Source organism: Parus major, chromosome 6, assembly GCF_001522545.3.
Source record: "Parus major isolate Abel chromosome 6, Parus_major1.1, whole genome shotgun sequence".
NCBI classification, from domain to species: domain Eukaryota; kingdom Metazoa; phylum Chordata; class Aves; order Passeriformes; family Paridae; genus Parus; species Parus major.
In genome coordinates, this window is record NC_031775.1 from 23,079,915 (window position 1) to 23,104,987 (window position 25,073).

At 41.1% G+C, this 25,073-nt stretch overlaps 1 protein-coding gene across 1 annotated transcript in view; it reads left to right on the forward strand.

The window, feature by feature from the left end:
- SORCS3 (sortilin related VPS10 domain containing receptor 3) overlaps positions 1-25,073 on the forward strand; it is a 273,617-nt gene that overhangs the window by 108,563 nt on the left and 139,981 nt on the right. The window contains exon 4 of the mRNA XM_033515725.1: positions 23,100-23,199. Coding sequence (XP_033371616.1) covers positions 23,100-23,199 — 100 coding nt within the window. The remainder of the gene's footprint in view (positions 1-23,099; positions 23,200-25,073) is intronic.

Here is a 25,073-nt window from a genome sequence, read left to right on the forward strand (position 1 = left end):
TCTGGCACCAAAAAAATGGCTCCACATTTCAGAGCAACTGGCTTGTGTTTCTTCATGTTATTAGTTACCTGAAAATAGCTCTTTTGTTTCTACATGTGTTTTAGTTTATCTTCCTAGACTGGGATATTTTATTTTAGCCTTGCAACTGTAGTATTTGCTTCCCTCATGTGTTTTCAGGTGCAGTGGAAAGATGCTCACTGCACAAAATAAAGCACAGTTTCTGTTTTTATTAGATTACAGATTCTGCTGCGTTAAGGAGAAAAAGCTGTCTTTGATTCCCTGCCATTAAATACTGGTTATGTTGTTATAGTGTTTTAAAATTAAAAACTCATCTGGTCATTTCAGCATTTGTCACCTTCTACTTTTCTGCCTCTCAATAGAGCATTTACAAGTGTTTCTATTAGCTTTTTCTGCCTAGCAACATTTGTTGCAAGTAGTTTAGGAAAATAAATGGTTTTCCATCATAAATCCAAAGCTGCAGCAGGACTTAACAACCTTTAGTTATCCTTCCTCAGAGTTCTCTTTAGAAAGAAAGAGCTATCTGATGTGATAAAAATGAAGACTTGGTGCTGTGAAATCTCTGTTTACATCCTGCAAACATGATGTTTTTCCATTAGAGTCCGTTTTTTATGAAGGAAATTGTGACATGTCCCTCACTTCCATTCTCTTTGCTGAAATAACACAGTGGGACTGGGGTGTTTGTGCCTGATTGCTGTGGCATGGAAGAGAATTCTGGGGCTGGTGTCTCTGGAACTGCGTGCTGAGGGAGGGCCCAAGTGAGAGGCCAGCTTTACAAATTGCTCTGCAGGGAAAGAGAGTTTGTGCTCTCTTTCTGCTGCACAGGTCTAATGTGACCAATTACATTTTGTTGTGTTTAAGCAGTGACATTTCTGTCACTTTGTTTGGCAGAGATTTCCATATTTTAAGTGCCAGAGCTGTCCCAAACTTGAATTTTCTATCTGACAAGACAGAGATGTTTCAATTTCTTAGTCCATCTAGACATTTTGATGAAGTATCTCCAATGGGCACTACTGAGGATTCTGCAAGTTACAGGATTTTAGTGACATTTGACCTAATATTTCAGATTTTTTAGTTTCAATTTTTGAATTGAAATTTTGATTTTCATTTTGAAGAGGTAGATAGTATGTTTTTTGTTGGTTTTTTTTTTCCTGTCTGAATCCAACAGGAATTGGATCAAACTTCTAGACCTTTCACATTTCGAAGATTACTAATAACTCCCCATCCTTTCTTTGCCAAATTACATGCTTAATTATTTTGTTCTCACAAAGAATAGGCTTCACCATGGAACACTTAATTCTATTTACTCTGAATTTTGCCCAAATTCTTGTTATTCATTTCATAATAAGATTTAAAATCAATTTTTAATTGAAAATAAATATGCTGGATTTACTGGCAATCCCTAACACAGCATTGCTAAGATCTGACTCAAGATTTGTTTGTCTAAGTATAGTTTTCCCAGTGCTATATATGGATTGTAAGAAAAAAATATTTTAATAGTTTCTTCCTTAAAAGCCATTGGTTATGCAACAGTCAGGGTGAAGGTTGTTTTTATTTAACAGGAGCTTGCTTTCAATGGTTTTGGATTTCTTTGTGTTGAAGTAACAATAATGTAGAAGAAGAAATGTGTTGTAGGGTAGGGATGGTTTCAAATGTATTTTGCAGACAAAATGCAGACAGTGTTCTTCACACGATGTTATTTAACCAAAGCTTATGCAGGAAAGAGAGTCAAATGGAGTATTTATTGAATTGTGATGATGTTTTTCTTTCTGTCAGAAACTATATTGCAAATATGTTGGGGTTTTTTTCTTCTTCTTTCGTGGCACCAATCTTTTGTAACAGACTTGAGCCATGCTTGAATTTTTAAGACCTTGTGACTGCTCTCCTGCCTCGTGACTGAGCTGAATGGTCAACTTCTTTGGGGTACAGCAGCTCACAAGTCTTTACAGGTGCTTTCAAAGTCCTCCATGGGGGATATTTGAAGGCTTTCCCACAAGCTGAAGATCTACCTTTAGCATGGAAAGCTTTACATTTCAGTGAACATCTATTTGCACTGGTTTTTCGAGTTTAAAGCAAGTTCACTGGAAGTGGTGTCTGAATGTCTCATCTCTGGACTCATGCAGTTGGTACAGAATGATGGAACTCTTCAGGTGGGAGCAAAGTTCAGGAATGAAACCGAGGTTTCTGTACTTTTCACATTGACAATATGGAGATAGTTGTGCTCATTCACTCAAGGAATGTGTAAGTCATTGCATTCAGGTTATTGTGGAAATGGAACCTGTTGCATTGTTACTATAGATGTGATAGAAATGTCTTAAGGACCAAGTTTATCTGTATCTGTGTTTTTTTCTATACAAAGTTAAACATGGATTTATCAAAAGCATTTGTTGTGCACAGCCCCCAGAGCATCACCTCTGTATCCAAACCTCAGGCTGGGTGCATGAAAGCCCTATTTGTCAGATATTGTCTGCAAGGATTTAGTGCTGTCACACTCTACTGACTGACAGTTTTCAAAGGACAGCCTCTGCTTCTTTTACTGGTTTTCAGCAGTAAAAACTTTTTGCATGTTTGGTGTTCAGAGCTTATTCCTCAAGTTATTTGGTTGGTTGTGGGTTCACATGCAAGATCAGAGGGCTGTAGGGAAGGTGCTGCTGAGAAAATTAATCTCTCAGGGACAAAGTAAAATGGATTTTAAGAAGGAAGATGTTTCAGAAGATAGATGTAGGAAAATTTAGTGTGTTTTGATTAGGTCGTCAATGCTGCATACTTAAGCTGAAGATCAACTCTCATTAAGTTTAATTGGACATCTGTATTAGGTAGGTGTCTTTGAAAATCTTTCCCTTTATATATTCCTCTTTTTCTGCACAGGCAATATTACCCACAGATATTCATCTGACTTCCAAATTGTAAAGCCTTTTTTTTTCTTTTTTCTTTCCTAAGGGAGAAGTTCGATGAATGTTTTATTTATGGGATGAAGTAGATATTTGTCCTGTTCAGCTACTAAGAGCATTTGTATAAATCACTTAATAAAATTAACATTACTGTTCTGATATTCTTATTGGGACTCAGTGTGTATTTTTAAATGGGAATGTTTTAAAAATGCAAATATCTCCCAACCAAGCATTCATACTTGCATCTTTCAAACCCCTGTAAAATGACAGCTAGAAATGGAATGCATGTTTGGAAAATAGTAATGAAATTTAGAGTGAACAGTTGTTCTTATCTTTGGAGACTGACATTTTCTCCAGGAGATCTGTTGTGGCCTGGGACCACAGTCATTAAGAAGGTGGGTTTCTGCATCTTGTTTTACTGCTGTAGATCCTTCTCTGGCTTCCAGCTCACCTGTTTGGCAGCATGGTGTAGTAATCAGGAGTCAGGGAAACACAGTTCCGTGAAAACCCCTCCATGGCAAGGTTTCCAAGGAGTATCCATGGAGAGGAGAGCAGGGACATAACTAGCTTTGGGTGACACATGTCGGGGGCAGAGCGTGGTGCTGTCCTTCAGGAGCTGGCAGGAAGGGCTCCATGGTGCCTGGCACACGATGGGGGTCACTGGTCAGTTGTCCCTCAGCTGAGTGGATAGGGGAAGGTTGGTGCCATGTGGGAACAACTGGCATGTGGTGACTGGTTGCCTTTGTTGCTTTTCTCCAGTCCACAAACCCTGCAGAGAGCATCTTGAGAAAGCCCTACCTGGCAGTGTGCCCTCTCTTGCTTCTGCGTCTAGAAACAATTATTTTTTTTTTTGGACCAAGTGTAAGCTGACATCAAAGATGTTTTCACTTCTCTCAAAGGTTATTATTTTAAAGGGCAAATAATGCCCAGAGCAGGATTTTACCATTCCCTCTGTATTTTTTTTTTCTGGTGACAAGCTGATTACTTCTCCTGCTGTTTTATTTTCCTGTTTTTGCTTTTCCCTGAACTTCCAACTGCCATGAAAATTCCCAAGTGGTTTTTGCCCAAATGCATGCAGGTGAGCTTTTAAATGTGAATTGCTCAGTAGATAAATGAGGATCAGTTGCTATATTTAATTATGCAGTCTTCTGTAATGTGTCTCCAACAAGCATTCATCTTATGGATAGTAATTATTCTTAGCATGCCCATCTGAGCAAGATTATGCTTTGGTAATTGGTTTTGAATCCTATATCCATTTTATTTTAAGCAGCACTCACTTTAATCCTTTCTATCAATGTTTGGGGATTGAAAGTGAGGTGAGCATGTGGCAGGAGCAAGGGAAGGATTTCTCTTTTTCTTTGTTAGGATGCTGCCAAGCTGACACAGTAGAAGTGGAGGGTGGTTGGTGGTGGTTGATGATGACAAGCAGGCTGCTGGCTTGTTTGTGCTCACACTGATACTCTGTGCATTGAAGATGCCCAGGCAGCTTGTGCAGATCCTTCTGCTATTGCTGGTCCTGAAGCTGCAGTGAAAATGTGGGACGCTTCTGTCTGGGGATGCAGGGCCACACTGATGATACCACTGCTACTCACCTGCACTGGAAGTGTGATGATTTCTCTTTGTGGCTTATGTATAGACCAATGTCATGGCAACCTTGGGCAGCAGGTGGTCAAATAGCTCTTTTTATGCTTTTGAAATCAAAGTTATGATTCTTCAGCTAAGTACCTGTATCAGACAGAGCTGAATGTAGTCTAGGGAAGTGGTTGTTTTGTGGCTTTATTTTCTTTCTCTTTGCTTATTTGGTCTTGTTGGTCACACTGGCTATTTTGTTTATGCAAATAAGCTCAGATGATGCTTTCTGCAAAGATGAATTGGGTGTCTCCATGCTCATCTCTTCATTTCTCTTCAGTGGGAAACTGAAGCAGAGGAGTTGACATGATGCTTTTGTGATCCTAGTGTGTGTTTCCAAACCAGAGGTAATAACTCTTAATACAGAGAAAAAAGAAAAAAGGAGGAAATTCTCATGGTTGGGTTTATGGCTGCTGACAAAACCACATGTGGAAGCTCTTTGTATTGCCCTGATGTTTTAATAGATCCCCTCAAACTCAGCATGGTGTAGCCCTTTGCCATGGATTGTCTCACATGTATCTGGTGCCTCCAGAGATCTCTCTTTGAAAATCTGACTGGTAACCTGCTTATTCTTCCCCACTCTGCGCTATCCATCTGCAGAGCTGTGTGGAAGAACAGGGAGCAGAGAGCCTTTCATTCTCACAAACTCCCTGCCCTCCAACCTGTGCAGCATTTATGTGGCACTAGACTTCAAGAGTTCTTGTACCAGGGAAACATGGCATCCTCCGATGGGTCATTCCCTCAAGCAAAGGCCATTGTGTTTACACAGCACAGGCTGTAAACACAGCTCTTGGGAGAAACTGAAATCCCTGTTCAAAGGCTGGTTGCTAAAATCCTCAACTCTGCATGAAAAAACAGTCTGATATACCAGAATAACCCCTTAATTCTCTGAAAGCAGAAGAGCTGCTTGCTGAGTACCCACACCATTTACTACTTCCCTTTGCACTCTGCTTGTGTCTGCTACCAGGGATGCTAACTAGGATGTGTTCAGTCCAAGACAGGCGTACCCTGAACTAGTTTTGTCAAACCAGACAGATCCAAGTGACTAGTTTAAGTTCCCTAGTTCCATTTGGGGCTTCAGAGAAAATGGCAACTGTCACATATTATTACAAATGGGTGTTAAGGTGGTGTTCATTTTGAGTGGCATGATGCATCTAGCTTGTGGCGGGAAAAATAGTGTTGTGACAGTAAACTTTGCCATCTGTGAGAAGTTATTCTTACAAGGATTGATATTTCATTTGCAGGAAAGAATTTATAATTGTTCTTCCTCATACATAAGTAACAACAATATTCCTACAAAAGAAGTGAAAAGGGAGATTAAGAATTCATGTTCTCTGCCTGGGAGAGGGCAAGATAGGTATTTGAGAACATGGGTTTATCTGTCTGTCCACTGTAAGAAGTTATGTCAGGAAACCAGACTTTGATCCTGGGATTTCTGCCTATCCCATTTTTGTGACTTGGCAAAAGTTGGATGGGCTTAGGGAGTTATTTCTCATTGAGGTCTGCTCTCCATCTAACTTAAAAAAACAAAGAACATCCTGCCATCCTTTTTATTCTTGTTTTTTTGGGGGCAAAACCAACTCCACAAGGCAGAAGATGAGTTTGGGATGTTGCTAAGAGGCAGGGAGGTAACTTTATCATGCAAGTCGATCTCCACTGAGGGCTGAATGTAGATGCTAGGATTAGGAATAATTATTAACATCCTGGGGAGGTAAGGATGGGAAAACCAGCATGCACTGCCTTGTCAAACCAGCATGTCATCAACACTAGAGCCAGACAATCTTTCATTTTTATTATATTTTTGACATTTCTAATTTCCTTGGCATAATGCACTTAATCCATAATTATAAAACATGCAACTAGTCGTTGGCTTTGCTCTGTTCTTGTAACATGAGAGTGATTCTGTGTTTTTATTAATTTAACTTTCTATAAGCTAACAGATTGCCATAAAAAAAACCCCAGAACTTCTCAACCAGTACAGCTAATAGCTGTATTTCAGCAAAGGTCCCATGGTACATGTTGAACAATAACTAGCACTTCTGTGCCACTTGCAGTTTTTAATTGAATTTCTATCCCATGGATATCATGTCAGAGCCATTCATCTGCTCCAATAAGTCTTCTGATATTAAACAAGTTCTTCCAAGTTATTATTGTAGTACAAATACTGCTTGACGGTTGATTTGCATTGCATAGACACTGGTCTGGGGAAGGTAATGCAGTGCAGAAAATCTTAGCTTGTGTAGGCACAGAGCAATTATTTTTGCTGAAATTACCATACTGTACCTTTCCATTTCTTTTCATGTTGGAATGATAAGAGCTGCTCTTTCTGTCCTCCTTAGAGTGAGACACAGACAGTGGAAAAAAATTGTACAGCTCTCTAGTCTGGAGCAAATCACTCCTTGTTTCTGAGATGGTGATCTTGCTTAGAGGCTCTGACTCTTGGAGCTGACTGCACTGGCATGAACTTGGACCAGACTGTCATGTGGTGGGGTCTTAACAGCTCCAGAATGATGAACTCTGACACTGCTGAAACTGTGCTCTTGGGTTCAGTGTGTGGAAATGAGGGGATCCATGGTGTAGACTTTGCTGTCACCTTAACTCTGCCTTTTTCTTTAATTTTCTAACCTTATTCAAAAGGTGAAAAAAATCATTGTGTTTCGTGGAAAGAAAAAGTTTAAACTCAATTTCCCTCTGCCAGATCCAGAGACTTATGTCTGACAGTGTGTTTATGATACTGAAGCACTCCAGTCTATAACAGCTCATTTTTGGGCTCTTCTTACTGAATGGTGTATTTGGCTGATAGCATAAACAGAAGCAGGGTGAAGTTTCTAACCAAACTAGGGAGAGGGTCTCCATCACTAGACTCTTCAGGAGGGAACATCTGAACTGTGTTTGCTGGCCAGCAGTAAGAAAAAGCAGAGGGAATGTCTTCATTGCTGAAATAGAAATGAAACACTGTCTGACAAAGGTCTTGATGGGAGTTTTCTCAGGAGTTGCAACAAGAAGTGCAAGCATGCCATACTAAGTATTAATTACATGGAGATTCCAATGTGCAAAATTAGTTGTAATTTCCCAGCATGATTTTCCTTTTCCTTTGTTTTCTATTGATTAGTGTACTAAAATCTATTTGGGAATTAATAATTCAGTCACCTGAGAAGTCACAGTGACTCCAAACATCTGGGCTTTGGAGTTGCAACGTCCCAGCTGAAGTTCAGCCTTAAGCCTGTCTGCCTCTTTGCTCGAGACTGAAGGACACGCATGCATGCACTTAGGAGGGTGTAGAGAATCACTCAAATAACTGGCCTGTTCTTGGTTTGATGTGCCAGTACATGATGGTTGTCAGTGTTTGCCCTTCAGCATGTTCAGAAGAAGCTCTAAGGAGGCTGCTCCTCTGCAGATTACTGGAGTGAGGCAGGTCTGTGTGGGGTGCAGGTTCTGTCAAGGCCCCCAAGCTGCCCATATGTGTAAAGAAGTTGCTCAGCTCGCCAGCCAGAGGTTTCAACTAGGAGGTGTTCTTTTTTTAAATTTTTTTTTTTTTAAAGCATCTTGGAGAATAAATTCTCTTAATGGTGTGCCTATTGTGATGACAAGGTCTTACCTGCACTGTGGCACAGGGACCAAAGGACAGCCACATACTGCTGGAAGGGCATAACTGGAATCTGTTTCATGCATGAGGAAGCATCTGCTTGAGGGTATCCTGGTGTCCAAAGGTGTAAGCCTTGCTGCAGGGACAGCATTTGCTGTATTTATTTACATCCTGCTTTCTGGATCTAACATCATTCTGGCATGTTCATGGGACAGCCCTGGGTTTAGTACTCCCTTGTCTGGATTCAACCTGTTTTCAGTTCCCACTGAGCTATCCAGGAGGCATTTCAAAGCATGCAGCAAAATCCCATTTAGAGCCTGTCTAGAAACCTCGGTGTGAAAAGCCCTGCCTCTTTATCTTCCTTGTAAGGTTGCAACTATGATATTAGCTTGTGACAGCAATTATTGATGGTGTCATTAAGGATGAGATAGAATTCCTGGAAATGCATTTAATATTTTCCCCTTTTTTGCTGCGGGGACACTGATAAGTGGTGGCAGAATAAGATGTAAAAAAAATAAAAAGAGACAGAGAGAAGGTGGGGGTTAAAGAAACCCATGTTTATGGTTTGCCCTCATCCATGAGGGAGAATAATTCATGAAAAACTTTGTGTACTAGAGCTATTAAAGTGCAATCTTTGCAAAATAATGACTTGTAGCAAAACCCCATCATTATTTATTTTCTCTATTTTCAGCATCAGTTGTGTAAAGTGTGGACAAAGAAATAACCCCTTCAGAAAGCACTCTCAATGTGCTGTTACAGTTGTCTTGAAAAGACAGCTGCTGTTTCACCACAGTGCTTTGATTATTACAAACACATTGTTTTAAAGCTTAGCAGCTGTGTAATAGTACATGGTGCATATGTACACGATGTTATATCTCTTTCTGTGTTCCCTCTTTCTGTAATCACTGCACTTAAAGCTCTATATGAGCTTTATTGATCCATGATTGTAACTCATTAACACAGACCTATTCTCTTGCTTCTGAGTCAAGGACAAATAAATATTTGTGTCTAAAATGGACTCCAGGGGAAAGTGTTTTTTTTTGTCTGTATGGACTGTGATTAATATAGGCATGCACTATAGAGGTTGAAGAGGTTTTGGGAGAGGGAGGGATGGGGGGAAATGAACTAGGGGAAGCTTGGTTAAAATCAGCAGATTTCCTGTAGTGGGAGATCCTCTCACTGGTTTCTATTTTCAACTGCCTAAGTGATGCAGGTTCACTGTGGTACTTACTTAGAAGTGGATGATGCAGGATTTTCTGAGGAACACGCTGTACTCTACTGAGGCTTCCACTTTTGGATGGGATGAGTAGTTGCGTTTGGACATGTAATAGCTGAGGACCTAATGTTAGAACATGAGCAGCTGCAGCATACTCAAGGCAGTGGTGTGCACCCAGCAGGTTTCTTGTCCAGATGCCCTCACAGGGACCCTTTGAAGGGACAAAGGTAGGGGATAAAAATTCATGTGTACTGAGCCACTGCCTCTCATCACTGCCCTGATTCTTTGGAATAAACTGCAGAGATTAACCATGTTCCTACATGTTCTTATGCTCAGGGTGTCCATGCACTGCTCACTGACCTATCAGCCGTGTCTGAATGTTTATTCCAGAAATCATGGCAACATGTGAATCTCCCTCTTTTGTACCATATTTCGTTTTCTCCACAGTCCTCAGAGTAAAACCTGCAGAGGTGTGCACAGACAAGTCAGCAGAACTGCCTCTGCACCAGGTGGTTGATCAGACCCCTGTTTACTGCAGGGGGTTTATAGTCAGAGCATTCCTATTCAGCCTGCAGGAAGATTCATTTCCAGAATGTTAAAGCTGATGTTAAAACAAACCACATGCCTTCTGGTAAGACAGCTAAAAGGGATAAGGAAATGGCCAATGATGAGTTGCCACTATTTCCTAATTAATCACAGGCTATTGCAATTTACCTGCTAAAAGATGGACAACCCTTTATGCTGACATTATCCGTGGGGGACTTAATGGTACCTTCCAGGAGTGTAATATCATGCTTCATTTTGTCATTGGCTTTTGAAGTATCAGGTTGAGTAGAATGAAGAAAAAAAAAAAAAAAGCCATTTTTTTCCTGGTCTAAATAACATCACTGTAAGAACTTAAGTGCCACTGCTTTAAAACCTTCCAGGAGCTCTAATCTTGCTAGGTTAGAGCACAGTTAAAGATACACTTTGCAATTTATTTAATTTGTGTTTAATTTTTTTTTGTTTTTTTAGGTGTGGATCCATGGACTGTACTGTCAGTAACATGAACAGTTGGTTGATAACTAGGCTGATACCCTGAGTTAGACTGGAACCCAGGTTCAAGTGGAAAGTGTGGCTAAAGGCCCAAAATATACAGTCACAGACTTGAATGCTTGCACAGACAGCTGCATGGATGAACTCTGAGCTCTGTCATGACACAGGGCACAGGGCCTCATGCAGCCCAATCCATCTGCCATGGACAGGAAAGTGTGGATCTCACTTTACAGTTTGAAATTTCTTCCCCTATGTGAACCTTTGAGGGAGGTACCATACTCCAACCTAGGTGGCTGGAACAGCAGCAAAATATGCCCTCCTTTGTAAAAATCCTCATAGGAAGCCTGTGGCAAAGTAGGAACCCTGCAGGTCTCCCAAGATACCTTCCAATGCCTTTAGTACAACAGTACAATTATTTCTTCAGTGAACCTTGAAGTCTGCAGGTTGATTGTTTGTATTTGAGCCTTTCTGTGATTGAATCCAAAGACATAAAGTAAATACATGGTGTATATAGGAAAAAGACTCAGATCATGGACAGCTTTCTCCTTTTATTTTCATTGATAATATGCATGGTACTTAGCCCTTCATAAAATTCATTTAGATAAAAGTCAAGACTTTATGAATAAGAACCTTCTCAGCACAGTTAGGAGAAAAGGCATATCCTTTATTTATCCTTGGGTTTTGGGTTATAAACAAAAGTATTCATCCTCTAACACCTAGAGGAAATATCTGCAATGTAGTACTGGAGCCAATTCTCAGTTTGAACAATTTTAAGTTGGATCTTTCTAACTATTCCTTGAGTCAACCTATCAAACTGAAGAGATGATTGGTCTCTTCCAGTGCTTCCTTTTCTGTCCTTTTGTCTCAGCCTCACATACCTTCCCTTGTGAGTTTGAAAGGGATGTGCATTCCTTGTGCTCCGTTTACTATTCCTTCGTTAAAAAGATAATCACTCAGCTATCTCCTGGGGGACTTGCTGATGCTGATTGACTTTTCAAGCTGCTCCCACTTTATTGATCTTCTGTCTGAAAAGATTCCAACAGGTTTATTCTCCCAAAGGCAAAGTCTTTTGTGTTAGATGAGCTTCTGAGGGCTGAGTGCAAAAGATGACAGGAAAAGGAGGCTTTTCTGGGGTGAAATTATGCCTGAACCAACATGATGGTTTGAAAGATATTAGGCAGGGAAGTTCTTAGGGCATTGGTAGCATGGGAGTGATCAGCTGTGTGCTTTCTGAGCTGTCCACAACTGGCAGATGTTTGATGGAGAAGAGGGGGACCCCTGCCCTTTGGATCACAGTAATTTATTAAACTTGATAAACTGCAAGCTCACCCTTTTGGAGAGTCTGTATTGATTCAAGCTTAGACCCCAGTGTATGCATTTTAAAAATGCAGTAACTGGAGTCAAAGCTGTTAATCCTTGTGCTCAGGGAATGAATAAAACTCATACTCAAACAGTGCTTCTGTGAAATACTGACCTGCAGTGCAGCACTGAATTTAGGAGAGATGTAATCCAGCTGCTGATCTGACTGTTGCACAAACCAAGAAACTGGGTGACAGCTGTCTTTCATTTGTGCACTTATATCCTTGTCCCTCTATTTCTCAACCAAAATTTTTCATTCTGGGGAACTAGGAGAGAATATAGTGTCATAATCTGAATATCTGGAAGAGAAAGAACCAGAGTCATTTGGGAACATTCAGAACAACCCTAGTTTCTTGCCTGGGGAGGCAGTTGTATAACCAGGTCACCCTGCAAAGCAAGTGGTGCAGCCTACAGAAGAGCATTGTCAGCTGTATGTATAATCTGGCCTGGAAGCTCCTTCTGTCTGGTGAATTATGATGTCTCTGCTATGTGATGCTCAAAAATGTTATTTCAATAGGCTGGGAGGGTTTGCAGATCCTGTCATGGATATTTCAATGGTAATTGGAATGGATTAAGCTTTGAAGGATTCAGGAATGTGCTGATTTTATGTTTTATATGTTTACATATTTATTTCTTATATTGAAAGACAACTTGTGTCTGTTCTGGTGAGAATATGAACACCACATAATACCTGTTGAGAGCAATATTAGCCTGCGACTTGTGGTCTTTTATGGCACCAAATTCTGTTCTCTTCTTTAGAAAACTAAATTTGCACTATTCTTTGTCTCGTATATGCAAGTTTAAACTTTGAAGGTTTTCAGAAATGCAGAATTCTCACAAATGCAAAATTGTGAAATGCTTGTAAAATGCATTACATCCTCTTCTTAATGTTGGTATTAGTCTTTACATTTATAGATACACGCAGATATAGTGGGTCCTTACCTTTATTGTGTGTATTTGTGTAAATCTGCCAGTATTACTCACTCACTTGTATGTGATAGGGCCATATTGATTTTAACTTATTGGATATCTGGTGCTGTCTTGTTAGTTCTGGAAGAGTAGCACATAGAGGCTCTCAGTCATGTTGTGACTGGAGGTAAGGATGTGTTCCTAAGTCTAGAAGGTTCTAGACTTAGTTCATTGCCAGTCCCCAGCTGTCTCAGGTGGTTGCATCTCATGAGCTTCAGATTTTTTATTTTTGGGAACAGTAAGAGTCAGTTTTTCCCTAGGAAGCTAAGTTAATGTGAAACTGAGTGCTGAGGAGCCTTGCTGGAGGTCAGGCAGGATTCTGTGGTATTTATGCTCAGATTGTGTGGGTGTGCTGCTGGGGACAGTAACCTTTGTGGGTCACAAGCAGGGGTAGACATAAGGCTTGTGGGAGAGGGGTCAGCTGAGGTAGGGACTGGAAGGAGCTGCAGGCTGATGGTAAAATTTGGTTTGGGAATTGTCTGCAATTTTTAATATCTGTGTCTAAAGAACTGGACTAAACTATCTTTATCACTGCCCTCTTCTTTAATTACATCAGTTCTGCAAAGATTTGCTGATGGTTTGAAAAAATCGACATGCCTTGTGTGATTTTAAAGATGACTCAGGTCTGTCTGAATGTCCCCACAGTACTGCCTACCACTGATGCCAAAACAGGCAAGACAGTGTCAGAAGCAAGTTTCAGGTAAATCACCTTCCCAGGGAGCATGAGTGGACAAATGTGTGCATCCCCAGCTGGGAAACAGAGATTTGAGTCATCTGTCCCCCTCTTTTAGAAGGGTATGCTGAGCTCCTGTCAGGGTAGTTTGTATATCTCAGAGGGTGCTTATTCTCTTAGTGGTTGGAAGGAATTCTTTGTCATCCACATCTCCACAAAAATATAGAGTTGAGGGAGGGGGCAGTTCCATAATCTCCCCTTGACATTTTGTTCAAGACACATTTAAGAGAAGTTCTGGTTTAAGTATGCACAGAATAGTGTAGATGTTAAATGGAACTTCTAGAACTGCTTCACAAAATCCTACATTCAAAGCACTTCCCTCTGCTATAAAATAATGCAAATTAAAATGATTAGCTACTTCAGAGAATTGTTAGAGAAGCATTTTTAGCTATAGTAATAAAAGTAGGAAAGGGCCTGGGAAGGACCTTGTTTCTAATTAATTATCTAATTAATATCTGATTAATTAATGAGGCTTTGTCATCAAAGCTGTCTTTTATCTTTGAGGCTATTAAAGTGTCCTCTAGACCAAATTTCTTGAATATGTGTTGATAAGGCCATCTTTGCTGAGTCAGTCAAGTGCTTGGAATCAAATCAATATGCTGCCTTATCAGGGATGCATAAAACACCTCTTTGGAAAATTAGAATACATCAGAATCAAGAACACGATAAATATGTCAGATCTTTTAGACAGTACAAATGGAAAATGAGTAATGATGAAGTGCAGTTCTTCAGAGCTATAAAGAAGTAATGCTTTTACATAGACTTTACAGTAGTGAAATGACCAGAGCAGGAAAAGTAGAGGCCCTTGGAAAGTCAAAATCTCTAAGGTCCAGGTTGCCCCTGATTCAAGGTGGCTGAGATGTGTCTGCATCTCATCTGATGAGCTTCTGTGAGGTACCATTTCTACCAGCAGGTATCTATTCTATCAGCTTTGCCTGGCCACAAAAGGATTGCCAGTTCATCAGTGGTGTAACGGGACAAGCATGCCATGAAGGGAAGCGCTTATCCCAGCTTTTGAGGAGAAGCCATTTCACATTTTATCAGGTCTCTGTTTATATTCTTTATGCTGCCAGCAACTGTTGGGAAATCCATATCATACTTCTCTGCTTATCTCTCCTCTCTTCATTTTGTAATGCAATAAATTGTGTAAGTCACAGTGGAGTCCTGATACCATTTGGCACCTGCTTCTAGTAGTAATTCTCATACATGTCCAGAATAATAACATTTAAAATGTAGAGCACTAGAACATTATAATAAATCATGAACTTTCGATCTCAGTCAGGATGGCTGAGGTCCTTCCCCTTCATTTGTACTGACAGCTCAGTGCATGCAATTTTCTAACCCATCTATGGTGAGATACACCTTGCTTTGTGCTGGTTGTGTGTTGGTTGCTCTGGTCTCTTTTTGCTCTGAAGGGTGGAAGGCATCTTAAGAGAGAAATATATCCTCATCTATTTTAGAGTGAATGAAAAATCCTCTTAGTTTCCAGTTTTTGTCTATAGGTACAAAAAAAATATGTGGACAGGCTTGCCAGCTAGAGCTACCTGTTTGTAGGTGGCTAAATTTAAGATGAAATAAATGGCCATGGTAGAGAGAAGATGGAATCTTAAAAATGGAGGAGTAGAGTTATTTCAGTTTCACTGTAGGAGGCACCAACCTTTGTTGCTTTTGTGCCTGCTTATTGTGGGCTATTCAGCAGCAGAGTATAAAGCAAAGCTTAGTAATCACTACACATGCAGCCTGCTTGCTCTGACCAGGTTCCCTGGTTCTCTGAAAAGTTTCTCTGCTACAGGATTTCATAGTACAGGCTCTAGCCTGCCATCAGGTGTTAGGATCCATCAGTTTGGGTGAGTTGATTTCTGCTTCAGAGCAGAGTTTGCCATTCTTTGGTAGAAGCAAAATGTTGAGACAGCTTCAGAGATGCATTTAGCCAAATCTGTGTCCCACAGTGGGTATAGAGCCTTTCTCTAAATGTCCTCGAACAGAGAATGACACTTTGGTGCTCAAGGTGGTTTTTTTTGGTTGATCTGATGATTCTTAGTTTTGCTTTGCCAGCATTCCTTGCTTTTTCTGCCATTCTACCCATTTCCTGCAATCCCCTTGCCCTCTCTCTTCTACAGAATATTTTAGATCTGAAACTTCTGCTTTTCCACAGAAACAGTGTTTCTGAAGGTAGGGGTGCAGAAAAGAACAGGGATTAGGGAAGCACTGCCTGTTTTCTGATGGTGAATGCTATTTAGGCGCCCTGTGTCATGTTCTGGGTGGTCAGTGATTGCTGGGGATATCTAAAGCATCACTGTGTTCCTACAGAACAAGTGCAAGCACCATGCAAACATATGGCTTTCAGGGTAGCCCCCACCATCCCTGTAGGTTTAATACACACAAACTGCATTTCCATAGACTGTTCTTGCCTGTCTTAGTAGTCATCTCTGCCAGGAAATAACTGGTGTGAGCAGCCCCTCCTGCCCTCTGTGATGGTGATCAAATGAAATGCTGATGAGCAATCAGCCACTAGAAATGTGACTGATATTTGCAACTCCTGTATTTTATTTGCCATAAATCCAGAGGTGGAATATTCTGTATCCTTTTGTTAAACCTCTGAGACATTCAGTGTCCTCCCAAAGGCTCATATGGAATAAACAAAAGAGGAATCTTTCCTGTAAAGAAAATAAAGAGAAGAATATGAAAAAAATAAATAAAAAAGAGGAAGCCAGTGTTCCTAGTTGTCTCTTCTCACCTTCATTTTGAACTGCAAATCACAATGACTGTGCATCACTGCAGCTCATTTTTCCTTGCCACCTCCACTCTATGTTGCAGATGGAAATTTATCAACAAAGGTCATCTTCAAGTCTTTCGGATGTTTAGTGATGGGAATCACCATTAATCAGAAAAGAAAGGGGATGGAGGAAGGGTGCTGGGATCATAATAGTAATTGAGGTGGATATTCTGCTGTTTACATTACATGCAAACTAAAAGGAAAAAAAAAAAATCTTTTTTCAAGATACATTACCGAAACTATGATCTGCTTGAACTTCTTTTTCCCCAGTGGGATCTCTGGTTTTAGCTACTTTTGAAACCTTATGGAACTGAAGGTCCACTAGAACTGATGGGTTATGGTTCCAGAAGTATTGAGAATATACACCCTTGTGTATGATGGCAGAAAGTGGTTTTATTTAGATTGTGTTAAATACTCTGGATCTGTGCTGATATACTTGGATAGCTGGGTTTTTTTGCAGGAAGATCTTCCTGTTAAAGATTGGTCCCTGAGGCATCCATGACAAAAGATGTAATTGGACTAGTAAAACTAGTTATAGAATGATCAGAGGCATGAAGAGCTTGTACAAGGAGTGTCTGAATAAATAGGGAGTCTTGAGACTGGAAAAAAACAAGATCTGTGGAGAATATGACAATAATGAGTGAAATCACAAATGGCAGCATGGGGCTCCATGGTTTGTACTTGTTAAATGGGAGAAGTTAAACTGAAAGGGAACCTCTCTTCATGCAGCACAGAGCTGTGGTGTTTACTACCATGTGATAGCAAAGTTGCCAGAAGCTTCCCTGTGGGATTAGACAGATTTATGGAACTAAAAGCCCACTGATGGCTCTGGCATGCAAAGACATCATCTTCAATTTAGGAAGTCTGCGATATTGTTGTAGGCTGGGACATTGCAGCAGGAAGCAGCACCATGTGCTTGCTTGATTTCTGTTCACTTCCCCAGACTTTCATTGTGGCCTTCAGTTTCCTTTAGTAGGATGGAGACAAAGGGAGGCAGTTCTTTCTGCTTGCAATTGTAAAATACTCTGGTTTTACATTTATTGCAGTCACTAAACTCACGGTTGGGTAAAAACAAGCTCTCAGCAAATGTTTTGCTCTCTTAACTGGCTGATTCAGACTACACGTACAGGAACTTCCTTGGTTACTGAGTAGATTTAGCTCTACTGGGCTTCTGTGGATACTTCAGTTGTAAAATGTCCATATCCAGACTTATGTCAGCTCCAGCCAGGGAAGGACAACTAAGAATTAGATTTTGTTTGTTACCTCCATTGATGTAATTTTTGATGCTATCAGATAAGAGTACCAGTGTCCTGACTGTGAGGTTAAAAGGTCCTTTGCTGCAATCCAGTTATTTTTTTTTGTCATTTGTTTTGTTTGGGCTTTTTTTTTTTTATTTATGGGATGTTTGTTTGTGTTTTTGTTGTGTGTGGGTTTTTTGTTTGTTTTGTTTTGAATTTTATTTTGTTCTGTCAGCAGAAGTATCTGTGTGTGTGACCAGGTCAACCAGACAGCCTTGCAGTGGTAATAGTGGAACTTCCTGGCCACTGCCTCAATGGGATTTGACTCAGGAGAGGTCTTTTCCCAGTGTGTTGTAGCTTCAGAAGGGCCTTTATCTCAGGGAGGGTAATTTGAGGGGAGGAAGGGGAAGGGAAAGAAGGAAACACAAGTGATGGAAGACTGGCTGCCTGAGTTCCTGTGCTGTGCAGTTGAGTTCTTTGTACTGTATTACTATGTGAGCTGTGTTTGAATGTTTTCCTGCAGCTGGATGTTCAGAGTGTTGTGCCTCCTCTCATGTTTCATGGGATTTACTTCTATGTTGCAGCTTTTCTCAGAGCCGTCATAATTGCTCTCCTTTTGCTGGCTCTTGATTTTCATGAAACGTGTAGAAACTTTGTTTCTCTTGGGTTTTTATTTTTCTGCCAAACTGGGAGAAAATTGGCCAATGAGTAAAAGCAAGAAGCTGTTTGTGGGGGTATGGAGAGACAAGCATGCTGCAGACAGGCAGTTTGCAGGCCCATGAGAAGTGAAGCAAGTATTAATCTGGCATGTTCCTGTTGCTCTCTGAAGTGCACAGAGAGTTGGGATGTTCTTCTGCTCATTTAAGCAGAGCTGTTCCTTCACACAATTTTCAGTGTGGGGCTGCAGGTATGTGTAGTGGGACTCTGGGCTGGAGATGAATGCATCAGATTTAGAAGAAGCTTAGAAAATAGCTGAAAACCTAAAATCAAAAGCATGATGGCTTCTTCTCCACACAGAGAGTCACAGCACAGAGGAGAAAACCCTCTGGCAGGAGGGTTGGTGGAAGAGACTGACTTTTTCATCCCAGTTATTGAGTGCCAGCATTTGCAGCTCATTTTCTCCTGAGAGACTTACATGTTTTCTAGCCTTTCTCCATAGCTGAATAGCTGAGACTTCAAACAGACAAACCTGGCTTTCTCTGTCTGACAGAGCCCCGAGATGGAAAGTGTCACAGAAGAGAACCCTGAAAGCATGGCATTCTTTTGCCTCTCCACACCTCTGCTTCATATCTCTGTGCCTGAGCAAGTCTTATCACAATATGAAGTCTGCTGGCTCATGCTGGTTTGTTGGTTTCACAGAGAAGCTCAGGCTCAGATTTAGAGGAGCAAGATGAATTTTGTTATCTTGTGGTGCTCTGACTTAGGACAGGTTTTGTACAGAGAAGTTCCTTCACCTGGGTGTATCCCTTGCACCTTGCTCTGCCAGACTGGAGGATGTTGCAGCGATGGTTTAAACACATCATGGCCTGTCACAAGAGGGCAATGGAATCAAGCAGGTGGGGTTTCCCCCCCCCCCCCCCCCCCCTGTCACAAGAGGGCAATGGAATCAAGCAGGTGGGGTTTTCCCCCCCCCACTGTTTAAAACAGAATATAATTGTGGGAGAATTTTCAGTATCCCAGTAAAGCACTATATTATAAACCTTGATTTTCCAAATGGAATATGCAGAATTTGGTGAGGAGCAAACGTCTGATGCAGCCTAGACCCTCAAAGTCATCATCAGAAACATAGCCAAACCCATATTATTACAGAGACATGGGACAAAACACATTGACTGAGTGTATACAGGGTTGTTATATATGACCAGAGTCCATTCCACATCACAGAATCAATTAGGTTGGAGCAGACCTTTGAGATCATTGAGTTCAACCTATGACCCAACACCACCTTGCCAACCACACCATGACACTGAGTGCCATGTCTCTTTTAGAACACCTCCAGGGATGCCGACTCCACCATCCCCTTAGGCAGTCTGTTCCAGTGTATAATCAGCCTGTGAAGAAATTCCTCCTAATGTCCAACCTGAACTTTCCATGACACAGCTTGAGGCCATGTCCTCTTGTCCTGTCACTTGGGAAGGAGGCTGATCCCCAGCTCACTGCACCCTCCTCTCAGGCAGCTGTAGAGAGTGATGAGGTCTCCCCTGAGCCTCCTTTTCTCCAGGCTAAACTCCCTCAGCCACTCCTCCCAGGGCTTGTGCTCCAGACCCTTCCCCAGCCCTGATCCCCTTCTCTGAACTCACTCCAGCACCTCAATAGTCATTGAGTGAGAGACCCAGAAGTGAACACAGCACTCGAGGTGTGGCCTCACCAGTGCTGAGTCCAGGGAAAGAATCACTGTAATGTTCCTAGTCCTGTGTTGTAAGAGTTTCTGTGCTACCAGCAGTGTACTGAGGTGCAGTTTATGAAAGCATTGATAAAAACACTTTTATGTATACGTGTGTGTGGTTAGAAGCAATATGCAAATATCAGCTTGAGACTGAAGGCAGTAACAGCCTTCCAAGATGATGAGATTCCAGGGATGGCTGGAATGGAGCAGCACAGGGGAGAACGAGGTAAGCAGGATCAGTTTGCCATTAAAGGCCCCAAAAAAGTTAAGGCAGGTGTTTGGGGTGTGACTCATGGAAACCACCTTTTATATCACTGAGTCTTTTCTCATTTTGATATGACTACATTTCTTTCCCTCCACTACTTTAGTAATGTGCTTGGAAGGGGACCATATTGTGACCAGAGGACTGGGAGAGAGTTTGGTATCCAGTCTGCTTATAGTGTCAAATGACTGTAAGGATGTATGGGCTAGTTAGTTTGGAATTAGAAGTAATTAGTAAAAGAGAAGGGGTCAAGTTAAGATTAAAAGCTGACTCAAAAATTTTCTGTTCCACCTGTGGGTCACATCTCTTTAAATGTTAAGGCTTGGGTAGCTAAAATTAGCAGTGATCTTTTCTTTTCTTTTTTTTTTTTTTTTAAATGCTTGTTTTCTAATTAGGCAATTTGGTGGTAGAGCTGAGCCCTCCACTAGATGATTGCAGAAGCTGAAATGGCTAATTGTAGATGCTTGCTTTTGAAAAAATGAATCATTACTTATGCAAGCTTTCAGCTTCTTCATCTCTAGAACAGAGATAGTATTTCCCAGTATGGCTTTTGGGACTTTGTTAGTTTGAATGGATTAGCACGAGACAAAAGCTTTAGATTTTTTGGCCAGAAAAAGTGCCATGGAAATACAGTATACTATTGTGATATCCTTTGAGATGTTTCTGTGAAGCCGGTGCTGACTGTCATGGTAATAAAGAAAGCCTCAGAGAAGCTAACGAAATAATGATCCTACTTCCTTTCTAGCTATCCTTTGAAAGGGCAAATGCAATGAGTGATAATGGTTTAATGAGCAAGAGTCATTAGGGCATCCAGCCTGCATCTTTAGAAGTGTGAAAGCATTTTGGGAGATCTTAAAATTACTCAGAGAACAAACGCAAAGTAGCTCTGTCAGAATATTAAAGTGTTATTTGTATTCTCTTTTAATGCTGGTTGAAACCAGTGATCTCTTTCACTGCCTGGTGGCTGGTACATGTGTAGTCACAAAAGTGGCTTGTTCATAGCTGCAGTGCTGTTGGAAGGGTAATATCAGGGAAGTGCCTTTGCTTGCCCCTTGTCTGTTATCCTCTGCTTAGAGCTTAGTGTTACCTGAGGATTCCTGACCTGTTGAATTTGCATTTATAGGAGGCCTCATGTACTGGAATTAATTGTCCTGGATTATTCAGTTTCATTGGTAAAGCTGCTTCAGTTTCAAGATTGGCTGGAGAGGGAAGGCTGCTATTATTTTTGTTTGTTGGTTTTTGTTTTTGTTTATTTGTTTGATATTGATACATAGTGAGACAAGAGCTTCAGATACTTTGGGTGGGAAAATGTTATGAAAATACAGTTCATTATTGCCATATTCTTTGGGGTGTCTGGGTGGAGCCCAGTGGGTGATCCTACTATGCATTAGTACAGAAGAGTGGTGAGGACATTAGCTCTGTTTTTGTATTAAAGTATTAACCAAAACACAAGGCAGTTGTTTGAGACTTGAAACACCCTGGCTGGTGACTGTTCCAAGAAGAAAGGCTAGTTCAACCCATTTAAGGAAAGAAAGACTTTACAAAGTATTTAGGAATAGTCCTTGAAGGAGGCACGGAAGCAAGCTTTTGACTTCATGATTCCTACCACTTGTAAGCCTGAAACCATCTGGCTGGTTTTATGGCTTGGCCCTTTTGGTGTCACTCTGGACTCCAGCAGCAGCAAGGAAAGCAGCAGAGCTGGGTACAGGCTCTGGCATTGCTCAGTTTCTCCAGCCACGTGAGTTGCCCTGTTCATTGTGATGCCAGAAAGGGTTTGGGCCATTTCTCTGCCAGACAGAAAAGAGCAGAGGATTGGTCTCAAACCAAACCAAATTCTAGAGGCTTGTTGTATTTAGGAAAACAAACTACTGGAGCTCAGTACTGGGAAAGGCACTGAATTGCTGCATGTTCTCTGATCATATCTCCAGTAAAAAGTGTGTTTAGAGAGGAGGGCAAGGGCCATGGATTCTCATCCTACTAAGATTTTAGATATGTCCAGGTAGGCTTTTTATGAGGACCTTTCTTTGTCCGTCTGCTGAGAGTTGTGTTTGCTCATCCCTATGACAGAAGCTGAGGTGGGATGGGAGCCAGGCTCTCCCCACTGCTTGCAGATGTGGGGGGACTTTCAGGCAGGGTCTGATACCCCTCCCTCCTAAAGCCAGCTGGTACTGAACACCCTTCAGGTCTGGGATCCTGTACAATGTATCTGTTGGGTTGTTCTGGTAGGAAAAATCTTGTTTGTTAGGAAAGCAAAGTATGAAAACAGAAGAGAAACAAGCAGGGCAGTGAGGTTTCAAACATGCCCACAATTGAGGAGGAGGACACTACAGAAAACCCTCTGTGACGAAGCAGCCCTTTTCCCCAGTCACGAATGGGTAATACCACCCCCAGATCATCTGCTCCTCTGGGTGGGATTTGCTGGTGTAGGGGCCTGAATCTGTCTCCGTAACTCAGAAAAATTAAACGCCTGGCACAAAGTAGGATGGGGGTGACTGAGGACTCAAGATGCCAGTTTAGGCACATTTTTATCTAGACATGAGTTCAGCTGTTACAATTCTGAGCCACATTTGGATCCCCATCTTTAAGTCAAAAATCAACCTACCTAAATAAAACTGTTGTTGGGTTTAATTTGGATTCTTATGTTGGATTTGTCTGAAAAGAGAATTTATACTAAGGGTGCTGCTATCAGAGTCCTCTTACGTGTAGATATCATTTGCAATCCCACATTGGCACATGAAGGCAGAGTCTACCCCCAAAGTCCACCTGTATGGGAGCACCACAACTCCCAGATTCGTATGATCAATGAATGCAGACAGACTCTGCCCCAAAGGACGCAAGTACTCTTCCCTTTCCTGCTGGCCACCCTGAATGAAACATAAAATTTTGTGTTTTAAGCATAATAATGCTCAAACTGTAATTTGGAACATCTGTTCACACAGTCATTCCCTTCCCCTGAGCTCTAATAACAACATAAACTCTTTTTGTCTCCTCTTTTCTCCAGGTCAACAGACTATGGCACTACCTATGAAAAGCTAAATGACAAAGTAGGCCTGAAGACTGTGCTGAGCTACCTATATGTCAGTCCCACTAACAAGAGGAAGGTAAGGGAGAGACATTGCACTGGTAGCTATAGAAACAAAATTACAGCATTCTGAGAGGAATTATGATCCAAAAGTGAAATCTGTTGGTAATTCACAAGAGCTTGAATTTGCTGTCTAAGTTGCACTGGTGCAATTCCATGAAATCCCACAGAACTGACCCTGCTTTACTTGTTATGGCAGTGAAGTGCTTAATTCCCTTCTGAATTTGCTAGAGAAGTAAAAAGGTTGCTTTTATTTGCTTCTGACTGTTAAAACTTTAAAGAACTCACACAAATATTTCTGGGTTTCTTGCTTACACTGGCTTTGGCTATTACACATCTCCCTGCCTTCCGTCTCCTTATTATTAGAAATACTGAGTAAAAGGCATTTATTTCTGCATTTGACTCTTTTTTCCTCACATTTGGAGGTAAAGATGTAAATGACATTTTCTTTGGTTGCATCATGTAAGGGGGCTGAGAGCAGAATATGCCTGTGAGAGTGGGTGGAAGACCTACAATTTGATTTGGTTGTGTAGGAGAGAAGATGAGGTCACAGCTTTCCAACCCCCTGCTCACTCTTCCCACGTGATGCAATTAGGGCTGCAGCTGCCTCACACAAGCACAGCCCAGGAACTGCTACTCAGAGCCTTTTTGGTTTAAAATTATTGCCTGTGTTGATTCAGGGGAGGTAGTGGGACAAAGATGCTTTCAGCTACCCACAGAAATCAGTGTGGGAGGGCTGCAGCACGAAGCTAATTGCTGACAGTGAAGTTGTATTTGGACAGTGTAGAGGCCCAGTGCAAAATATTTCATTTGATCACTTCCAAACTGTCCATATCCTGTCTCCATCAAAAGATTTCCAAACTAGTAACTTGCTACTTGTGCAAGTACAAGTTGTGCTTTCTGTCACTGGTCAGTCTATAGATGTTTTGGGACTGATGTTTATTTCAGGGTATGCAATCATAAGGCAGACATAGCTCTGGTTACTAAGTGTGTTTGGATGTACAGGGAAGAGGAAGAATGCAGTGACCAGAGTTTCAGTTTATATTTTTCCTGTTGCAGGAGCTGAACTATTGTGACAACTACTTTGACTTTTTTTTTTTTTTTTTTTTTTCCTGAGCAAAACAGATGAAGATGTCTTGCAGTGAGTTTTCCTGGCCTTCACACCTGTCCTATATCCAATATGGGTGGGGCACCAAAGAGTTAATTCTTCTTCATTCTGTTTCCAAAGCAACTCTGCCCACCCAAAAGCACAGGCAATATGCTCAGTTACAAATCCTACGTCACTGGTGTAAAGACTCCCTCACAAATCAGAGTACGAGGATATATTATTATCTTCTAGCAATTTCTCAGGCTACTGAGCTTTACAGATTAGAAGTCTTCTTTTTTTTTCTTTTTTTTTTTAAATTAAAACCACCTACATTTCATCATATAGTGGCATATAGGCCTATCTTTATTTGCTGTTTACTTATTTGAGATTAGAAATTTAAAAGAAATTTTTTTGTTTTCCTGTCTTAAGGAAATGATTTCTGGACTTATCTGTGCCCTTCTCATCCCTTCTGAAAAATCTTACGAAATGTAGAGATAAGCTGTAAGGAAAACTCATAGGAAACCAGCTTTAGTGCTGCCTGCTGTGGGAACAACTTGCTTCCATTCTATGTCTGCTAAATATATGAGCACTGTTACTGTAGCAGTAACACAGTTTAAATGTAACAGTACATGCTTAAACCGCTGGTCTGTCTGAACGCTGCTTTGTTAACCATCAAAGCAATTCCAGGCATTCATGTAGCACTTGAGAAATGTCTGAACAAGGTGTCACTGGACCGGAGCAACTGAAATTTGTCAGATTCAGGTTTGGGTTTACTCTTACAAATTCTTGAGGTTATGCACTGCAAA